The sequence below is a fragment of the Apis florea genome, unplaced genomic scaffold, assembly GCF_048593485.1.
Source record: "Apis florea isolate Af1SG1 unplaced genomic scaffold, ASM4859348v1 contig_3798_pilon, whole genome shotgun sequence".
NCBI lineage: Eukaryota > Metazoa > Arthropoda > Insecta > Hymenoptera > Apidae > Apis > Apis florea.
The window spans coordinates 642,950-654,458 of record NW_028256860.1 but is presented as its reverse complement, the minus strand read 5'-3'; the positions used below and the strand labels follow the sequence as shown (position 1 = coordinate 654,458).

Genomic DNA, 11,509 nt, shown 5'->3' with positions numbered 1-11,509 from the left:
GAGTATAAAAATTATTAACATTACATTTATAAATTTTTCAATATTTAATTATTTATTTTTATTTATCTTTAATCAATCATATCTTCTTCAAATTAACATAAGCTATAAGGTTTCAAAGTATAGGATTTGCTGATAACCATCAAAATCTAAAAATCGTTAAATAATTATAATTATATAATCATTAATAAACATTTTTTTCTTTGATATAATTTTATAAACATTTTTATATTTATTTATATTATGTTCTTTATTATAGAGAAATGCTTAATTAAATAGAAGATATATTTATAATCATAAATTACAAAAAAATATTTTATTAATTAAAAATTTTGTTATAAATATTATAATTTTTTAAATTTTCCAAATAAAAAATTTTCTTTATAGATCAATATTAAACATTAAAAAAAAATTAATAAAATATTAAAGAATAAATGTAAAAATTATAATGAAAAGAAAAAATGAGAAATTATTTTAATATTTCAAATAATAGTATATTTTTTGATGCTATTGTTGATAAAAACTGATTATTCATAAAATAAAAAAACATATGAAATAAAAATACAATATTATATATACTTAATAAATAAATAAATAATAAAAATATTAGTTTTAAACAAAAATCGAATTTTTCAATGAAGAATCTTTTGCATTATAATAATTCGATTTTAATAATCAATTCTTAACAATGTTAAAATAAAAATTTCATTATAAACAATGTTTAATTAACTATAATATTTAATACTCTTTATAATGATGTTTTATAAATACTTTACTAATTGTAGAAATTAATCGTAGTAGCAATTAAATATATATAATATATATAACATATATTATACACAGATTACGACGTAGGACATATTTAGAAAGTTGATTATATAAAAATAAAAACAAACACAGACATTATAAAAAATTGTTGGTTAAAATTTATTAAATTATAAGCAATTTGCATTAAATAAAGCGAAGCAGATGTAGAATGAGATGGTGATTTGATGGAAATAAAATTATTTCATTTAACATAAACTTCAACTATTTATAATTTGATAAATAAACTGACATTTTTATGTATCAATTTATTATGTTTGTTTTCTCTAGAATCAACCCTCCAAAAATATGATATTCTGTATATAAATATAAGTTAAATGACAAAGATACATTCTTAATCACTTATTAATGTTAATTCTTACATAAATAAATATAATAATAATAAAATCGCAGGCAGTTAACTAATTGTTGATTCTATAATCATCAATCATACAAATTACAAAAATATTTTTTAATACAATCTTTGATATTTTTTTACAACTGTTGCTAAACCAGATTCATAAACACATTTTGTTATATAAATAATTACATATAGTAGATTAAAATAAATCACAATCTTTTTAAAATTTATCAAATTTTTTTAAATTTTTTAAAATCTATATTTTTATATCTTAATGAACAATGAAAACAAAACATATGTAAAACTAAAACTACTTTATCAAATTCTTTGTAATATTTATTTGAAAAATACATAAATGTACTATAAGTTTGAATTATATTCTTATAAAATATTATTTATTATAAAATATAAAAATCTCAATAAACATTTTGCAACGAAATGCAAAAAAATAATAATGCTTTTATGTATAATTATACTTAAGAAATTGCATCATTTAATTAATTTTTAGATTTTCGTACATCATGAAATAAAACCTAGTTAAAAAATTTTCATATTCTTTGTATTTATAAAAAAATCGATATTGTTTATATTTTATCTACTATAAGAAAAAAAAGAAAGTCATAAGAAAATTGTGATTTGATGAGGAGAGAACATGATGCTTGCATTTGTTCAATTTAAATATTCAAGAGTGTCTTGAAGGATTTTGACAAGGTACTACAAACCAGCCATTATTTCCAGAAACTGTTGGATCCATTTGAGCATTGCTCAAAAGGACATTGTTCATTCTCTGATTTTTCATGATTTCTAATTGTCGTTTCAAATTTCGATATAGCTTTATTAGAGATTCCTATAATTGAAAAAAAATAACAATTAATTTATTATATTTAATTTCTAAAAACGTTATATAAAGAAAAATTTAAATTCTATAAATATTAAATTAAAAGATATAGTATTTAAAAAATTAGAATAGTAGTTGTTAATCTTTTATTTATTACGAATCTTCAAATAATTCAAATAATTTTTTATTTTCATCGTTCAAAATTCAATTCAAAATTTAAATATATAATATACAAAAATTTGAAGATTTTAAATTTCAAATCATATGCTTTTTCTCATTACACATATGAAGATTCCGCAGGGGTTTAAGAACCGTTAAATTAAAAAATAATTTTCTTTTCTCTTTATGAAATTGTTAATATAAAATTTATTACAAAAATTATAATCTTTTCTTTTCAATTTTTTTGTTCAAAGAAAAAATAAATAAATTTTATTAAATAAAAAAACTTTAGTTGTAAGTGTATTAACTTACTTTTTCATCTTCTAATTTTCTAAGTTCTTCTTGCTGTCTTAAACTATCTATTGTCAAATTTTTAAGCATTTCATTTTTATGTTGACCCAAGAGCGCTATTTCCGTTTGAACTTTCAAATATTCTTGCGCAAGTTGTTTGTGCTCCTCAAAAATTTCTTTTGATCTTTCGCAAGTTTGATCAGGTGTCAATGGTCTCAAATCCGCATCCAAAAGTCGGTAAACATTATCTAAATCTTTATCAGTAGTACTATTACCTGTTAATAAAAAATTATTACTGAAAATTAATCCCTAAGCAATTAAATTAATTATTCAAATAAATTATTTTGTTTTTAATCAAGTGAATAATATTTCCGTATAAGATTAATAAATCATAATAATAAAATCATTCATTTACAAAAAATTTATAATTTCTCAAAATTTAATTTTGATTAAATTAAAATAATTGAAATCTTATAACAAAATAAGTTTATAATAAATTGTTCAATACTTGAAAAATGATTTATATAAATGATATAAATTAAATAATATTTGATATAAATGATTATTGATAACAAATTGAAATTAAATATATTTTAGAGAAAGAGAGAAAGACATAAATTCTTTCTTTGATTCATTTATGATAACAATAACAAAATTATTAACTTTTCGTATTCACGTATTTAAATTAAATTCATTTTAAATTAATTAAAACTGATATATTTATTTTAAAAATGTTTTAATTGAAATATAGATTGTTCAAACAATATAAATAGAAAGTTTAATATGATTCTAAAACAAAAGAAACTAAAGAAACTAAGAAACTAAAACAAAAACAAAAATTGGTTTGTAAAAATGTTCATTAAAGTTTATTTTTTAACTCATAAATAATTTAATTTTGCAGACGAAGCGAGACAAAGAGAAAGCAATTTGTTTCATTTCATAAACATAAAAGTTATTATTTATAATTTGAAAAATGAATACAAAAATTAACACACATTTTGCATACCAAAATTTTTTGCTATTTGTTAATTTATTTATTTATATTAATTAATTTTTAGAATTATAATCCTTTAAATATTTATTATATTATTCCAAATATCCTATGTACATTAAATATGAATTAAATTTTATTTAATTTATCGCTTTTTAATATTATTATATCTTAAATAAAAAATATTAGTTACGTAATATTAACTTAAAATTTAAGCATAATCAATTTCTAAATATATTGTAATAATATAAATAAAATAAGATTGTACACATATAAAATTATAATTTGTGTATTTTACACTATTTGTTTATACATGTCACATTTTTTCTAAATAATCAGAAGAGATTAAATGTTATTTTTTCAGTTATGAATATCATGTAAAATGATAAAAATTCATTTATTTAAAATTTTCCTGTTCTGAGATATCTCATTCTTCAAATGAGAAAGAAAAGGAAAACAGAAAACAAAAAAAAAGAAAAGCAGAACTAACGTAACAAAACCCAGCACCGCTTTAAGGTATCTGTAGCGACAATGTTTGGATATTCTTCGCACATTTCCAAATACTAAAGCCTGACGAGGCTCCGTTCATAATAGAATCAAATATCGTTCACATGAAAGATGTCACTCTTCGATTAAAAATTATCATGAATGTCACTTTTGATCCGAAAATAATTGATCACTTGTAAAACAAAAAATAAAGTAGAAGGACAAAATTTAAAAAAAAAAATTTTTTTCAATAATAAAAATAAGAAAAAAAGAAAAAGAGAAAAGATCGTCGTTCTTGGTCGATGGTGTGTCGGGAGAGCACTAAACAAACGTGCATCTATATTGGGCCTGGTGAGTCAACCACACCTGCTTCGAGGTATCCCCCACCAGACAAAACGTGCAAGTACGAGCCAAGAACTTATAGTTCTTTGGCTCTTAATTCATCTTCAGGGAAATCTAATTTTCATGTTGATATGCGGAAAATAATTAAAAAAGTATCCATTTAAAAGAAACAATAATCTATCTTACATTATTTTAGATACATATATGTTTGAATTTTGAAAACTATAATAAAATAAATAATATTTAATATAATGAAGAAAAATAATAGTTAAAAATACTAAAAAATGTATAACTTTTTTTAATAAAAATATTGAAATAAAATATGTAATTTATTTTATAATTTATTTTTTTTTAACTTATTGTTCACAATATTACTCAAAATATTCCATGTTTGGAAGTATTTGAATAATTTATTTTTTTATTTTTTACCTTATAATTTTGTACATACTATATGTATCATCTGTCTGATAGTAGAAAGAGCATTTTTATTTACTTGGACTTTATAGGATGCAGCTTTTATCGTCGATAGGTGTCAATCAAGAACAGGTTCCTCAGATTAGTCGTCTGTTAAATTTAGTATACTCGCACAATGTGACTGTTTTCGCGGGCCCTTTGCCAGGGTAGATTTCGCCGATCGACGAACTCTCAAAGAATTCGTCACAGTGAAATCACAACGTGCCAAGGTGCAACGTTTTAACTTCTTTCTATGACTTCGTTCTTATATTTTCCTTAAGAGAAAGCAATATTTGTAACACATGTACATATTATAAATATAAGTACAAATAATCTCTTAAATAAAACAAAAATTATGTTACATATGTACACATTATAAATACAAATAATCTCTAGCAATTTTAACAATGATGATTAGAAAACATGAGATATAAATATAAATATAAATATATATATATATATATATATATATATATATATATATATATATATATATATTTTAAAACGATAACAAAGTTATGATTAAATATATATATATATAATTCATGATAAATATATATATATATATAATTATACATTATATATATATTTAATATATATACAATATACAATATATACAATATTAAATATATATATATATTTAATCGTAATTTTTGTTATCATTCTAAATTAAAAATATATTTAATATCTAATATTTAGTATCTAATATTTAATGTTTAATATTTAATAACTTTAATTAATTTTATATGTTCAAATTATATTTTATATTTATTCATTATTCATATTCATTTAATTAAAAATTTAATATGAATAAAAATATACTTTACATGAATTAAATAATTTAAAATATATATACAAATGTTAATTATTTAATAATGACTGTCAAACAGTGATAATGAGTCTATCTAAGCACATCACATTCCGCGTTAAAAGGAAGATTTTATGGAACATAGGAAGAATGTTATTTTGGGATTAGAGAACTATCGTGATGAGTCACAAATTCAAAGCTTTCGCCTAAGCGAATATCCCTCTGCAGTTATAGAATAACGACGAGATCATCAACAAATAGCATTTCAATTATTTTGTTATATGCATATGATAAAAAAAAAGAAATTAATTAACAAAATAAAATAAAAATATAAATATTGTAAAAGTAAAAAAAATATATTCGTTATATTTTCCTAATCTTAATTAATATAAATCATAATATCTACTTATAAATACGTACTTTATTTTCGCGCGTGCATTCACGTAATATATTTATAAAACAATTCTTTCACAATTCTTTTTTCATAAAAAAAAAACAAAATTAATTATAATAGAGTTTATAATTTAAATATATTACAAAAATAATAAACTTACTTTGAGTAGTATTCTTTATCTTCAGAATAGAAGATTCCAATGAAGAGTCCGAATTTGGCAATTCCCAAGCATTCTATAATTAAATTAAAATGTCATCAAAAATTTTTAAATATATAATAAAATATTTTTTTTTTTATAGAAAAGAACAATATATAAACAATCATTATATTTTAAAAATACTGACCGGATCGCATTCAACATAAAGTTGTGGAAAATCTTTGATTTGGAATTTTTTGTTGGATACAATACTTGATGAAATATTATTTTTAGGAGATAAATCCCTGAAATCGCAGAAGGAATTTGATGAACTGTTTCTTCCATTTAAAATTTCTGAATTTTCTTTGGAAACAGGTACATTAATTTTAATAGTACCATTGGCAGCATATCCATTTATTTCAGAATCCATACTTCCTTTGTTTACATCTAAAGTATCATCTTTAGAAATATGATTTTCATTAACTTTCTCTGATTCAATATCTATAACACATGAATATAAATATATAAATATATAAATATTTCATTTATTTCAAAATTTTTTATATGTTATTAATTGCTTATACTTTGGATTTAAAATCATTTTTTATAATAATTATATAACATTTATATTTAATACTTTTATACGAACTTCGGGAATACTCCACAGGTTCCAAATGTTCACTAAAAAATTGCGATAAAGTCGTCATTATTTCTACAACTTCGTCCATTGATGGTCTTTCTTCGGGAGATTTATGCCAACATCTAAAACAATCATTCAATTCTTTTTATTATATAGAAATAAAACATAAATAATTGTTTAAAATAAAAGAATGATTAAAAAAAAATACTTAAGACGTAGAAAAACCTGTTGAATAAAATCACATATATATATAATATAAATAATATATAAAATAATTTAGCAGAATAATAAAAAATAGATAAAAAAAATTGTTATTTTCTAAATATGTGTTTTGAGACTGATTTGAAATTGACTATTTTGAAAAAATACACAATAATAATAAATTTAAAAAAATTTTCTTATTTTTTTAAATTTTAATGAAAAAATTTTTAGAATTCATTTTGATTATGGTTAATGTTCAAAAGAAAATACTTAAAATACTAAAAATTTTTTCTATATATATAATTTTCTTTTATATATTTTCTATTTTTTATTGTCATTAAAATCAAATATAACAATTATAATTTTCTTTCTTGTAATTATTGAATAAATCAATATTTTATAGCTAATATAAATTCGAATATTTTCAATTTTCCTACCTTTTTTCCTAAATTCAACACTTTCCCTTCCACAATCTACTATCAAAAAATTTATGATGAAAATAACTGGGAGCAATTTTTTGCAAGAAAATCTTGCAAACTCTGCAACTGCCATCAACAATAATTTGAGAAACAAATCATTCCTTGTATATTGAATGATCAAATGAAAAACGAAAGGGAAAGTAATCTTGCCACTTGGTATAATGGAAACCTTAATGGACAAATATCATTGAAGACAATTTCACTTACCACTAAAATTTGCTCCCAGTGCCTAACCATCGAAGGGGATGAAAGAGTTGTTAGAGATTGTTGTCCCAAAGGAGAATCCATAGTTGCTAAAAGACCTTAATTTCTTTAAAGAAAATTTTATGATGAACTATGTGCCCCAATCTTCACCTAGGTCAAAACCTAAAATTCATAAGAAGAAATTTAGAAAAACCCTAATTAGAAGTACAGAACAATCTCAGAATGAAGAATTATGAAACTATTAAAGTTATCCTAACACCAAACGATCAACCACCAATCAATCATCTTTAATTCCTCCTATTCTAAAAAAAATAACAACATTGCAAACAATCAATATGAAACTCATAACCTCTAACAATCCTATATTTCTTCCTTATACCTTTATTAAATTTTAACTGATTATTGTATAATTTATTTTCCTTAATCTAGATATAATAAATTAAAAATTTTAGGATGAATAATCTACCACAATTAGTATTAGATTAGATATTTATGAATTAAACTATTCCTATATTTCCTATTTTTTTAATATTAAATAGTTAAACATAAATTTATTTATTCAATTTATATAATTTAACAGATGATTTATGAAATAAACAATTTTTAATTGATGAACAATCAATTTTAATTGGTATGAATATTGTACTCCTATCAAGACCATTGATTATTGAAGAAGACTAACAAGCATTACACAAATTATCACACTTAAACACTTTCAAATAAATACTTTTCTATTAACGAGAAGGAATAGCCAAAGATATATGTATATTTGAAGACACTATATATATAACTACCATATTAAATTTCAACCTGTAAAGTAATAATCTTTTATGATTTATATTGTGAATGTATAAAAAAATTATTAAAAAATTAATTATTAAATAATATCAATTTTTCAGTAAAGAATATTTGTATAGAACATTTCTGATAATAAAGGAAATATATTCATTTTTAAATTTTACAATATTTCATTAAAATATTGCATAGCATATAAAAAATATTATATGTAAATAAAATGTAAGCAATATTAAATGAATTTAAAATTATTGAATAATTCTAAATATTAGGTAAATAAAAATATTAAATATTTTTGTGTCTCAAAAAGAAAATTCTCTATAAATATAATTACTAATTATTAATCAGATAAAATGAACATTTTTTAATTTTAAAAATATATAAAATTAATATTTATAAAAATATGAATATTCAACTTTATAATAATTTTATAAATATATTTATAATAAATAAATTAGAATACATAGATTATAAAAAATTAATTTAAAATTAAAAATCTATTAATTTATAACATATATATTTTAACATTTTAACATTTCACAACATGTATTTTATTATTTTATAAATATATTTAATAACAAATTAAACAAATAAATATAACATTCTAGAAAAATTTAGTACAAAAAATTAAATTTATATGTTAATATTCAGTTAATTATAAGAAGCTTCTTAATTACAATAAATTTGATATATTTTTTAAAAGCATATATTTTAAAAAATTAATTTTTTTATTAGTCAAAAATATTTATATCATACAATTAATTTTAATTTCTTGAATTTGATATCCTTAAATTACTTCAACATTATTAACTATAATAGCATAAATAAGTAATAAAATATTAATAAATACCTAGTCATAAGATCCTCAAGAGGTTTTGGACAACCTTCAATTAAAGGAGGTCTTTGTCCTATATGTACTGCCCACATTATTCTATAAGCTGAACCACCAATTTCATCAAATGGTTTTTTCCTTGATAATATTTCCCATAAAATAACACCCCAACTAAATACATCACACTTTTCTGTATATCTGGAACCTTCAAATACTTCTGGAGCCATCCAAGCAGCAGAACCTTTGTTGTTAGTCATATAAGTATTTAAATCACAAGCAGTACCAAAATCACAAATTTTAAGAGTTTGTCCACCCATTACCAACAACAAATTTGGTGGTTTTAAGTCTCTGTAAACATAAATAAAATTTCTTTAATGTTATAGATATCACTTGAAATATTTGTAATTATATTTTTAATAAAAAAGAAAGATATATTTAGAAAAATTAATTTACCTTACCTATGAATTAAAGGTTTTGGTTTCATATTATGAAGATATGCAACACCACGTGCACATTGCAAAGCCCAACTCATTGCATGACCTGCAGTATATTGTGGTTGAGGATTACAATGTAAAACTGTAACATATGAATAAATATAAATAATATCATTATTTATAACTTATAATAAAGGTAAATATAATTATTATTTAATATAAAATAAAAAATAATTTTATTATTTATATCTTATTATTTTATGAAATAATGAAATCATTTATATATTATTAAAATAAAAATAAATAATCTAAAAATATTTTATTAAGAAATTAGGAAATTAAAACTTTATGATATTAAAAAAAATTAATACCATTATATAAAGAGCCACCTTCTGCATATTCCATAACTAGACAAACTGGATTTTTTGTACATGCACCGTAAAGTTTTACGATATTGGGATGTATAACTCTAGATAATTGCCTAACTTCTACAGTAAAGGCTTTTTTTTCACCTTCTGAATTTATATATTTTATAGCAACATATTGACCTTTCCATTTTCCTTTCCATACTACTCCAAAAGAACCTTTTCCCACTACCTTTAAGAATAAATAATAGTTTTAGTTTTAGTTTGATTTAATAATTATTCATATTAATTTAAATTATAATATTTGATTAATTATTATTGATATTTTTTGTATATTTTATAGGATTTATTATTAATTATAATATAATATATAATAATAATATTATTAATCTGTATTTTTTATATTTTTAAATAATTTTTTTTAAAAATAAAATAACAAATAAGAAATATTAAATTAATGGCAAATATATATATATATATTATTATATTATTATACATGTAATATATAACTTTATAAAAAACAAATAATAAAATAATAAAATATATAATAAAAGAAAATTTTTAAATTTATAATATTTTTTACTAATTTTTGCAAATATTTTTTAAATTTTATTAAATTAATCTTACATTCAATTTAAATTTTAAAAGAAAAATGAAATATATGTAAAACCTATTAAAACAGAAATTTTATTTTTTTCTCAAGTCATTGATATCTTAAATAGATATTAAAAGATTATTATCTAAATTATACTTTCTATTATGTGAAATATTAAAATAAATCACAACATCAAAAATTTAGATAAAAAAAATAATTAAATATTATTTAGGTTAGGTTTCACGAATTTAGATAATTAATAAAAATAAATTCCTGAAATTATATATATAGTCATAAATATAAATATTGTAAAAATATTATATTAAATGATAATTAAAAAGAAAAATCTTATTCTTATCTTATTTCTTCAAATAATCAAAAAAAATACTGTAATATATAATTATGATACCTGCTCGGTTTCAATCTCATCATAATTAATTTCTTCTACAAACTGCTGCTGATGGCTTACTAACTCTTTATCCGCCATCACACACAGTTAACATCACATTAATTTCAGGGTACATTTAATTATCGAACGTATTTATCGTAACTGAATATTTATTTAAACTTTGAGCTCAAGCTCTTTTGATATTTTCCATTTTATTAATATTTAGAAGGCATATGTAACAAGAAAATTACATTCATCAATCGATATTTGTAATTCGATGTATCGATTTATCGAAATACAATCTATGTTTATAAAAAAAAATAGAAAATATAATTAAATTTACATTAACAAATGTAAGAAATGAATCTATTTTATTAAAATTTAATTAAAATACATAATTAAAATATTGAAGAAATTATAAAAATAAATAAATAAAGAAATTATAAAAATACATAAATAAATATATATATATATATATATATATATATATATATATATATATTTACGTAAATTATG

The 11,509-nt window shown here is 19.8% G+C and overlaps 1 protein-coding gene across 1 annotated transcript; it reads right to left on the bottom strand.

Moving 5' to 3' along the window:
* Positions 1 to 717: 717 nt before the first annotated feature.
* Positions 718 to 11,282, bottom strand: LOC100866671 (mitogen-activated protein kinase kinase kinase 7). Its single transcript, XM_003689762.4, has 9 exons — positions 11,015 to 11,282; positions 10,017 to 10,242; positions 9,670 to 9,787; positions 9,230 to 9,559; positions 6,710 to 6,822; positions 6,269 to 6,561; positions 6,085 to 6,157; positions 2,472 to 2,725; positions 718 to 2,009 (listed from the first exon to the last, which is right to left on the bottom strand). The coding sequence occupies exons 1-9, from the start codon at positions 11,090 to 11,092 to the stop codon at positions 1,845 to 1,847; spliced, it is 1,650 nt and encodes a 549-aa protein (XP_003689810.1). The 5' UTR covers positions 11,093 to 11,282; the 3' UTR covers positions 718 to 1,844.
* Positions 11,283 to 11,509: the final 227 nt, after the last annotated feature.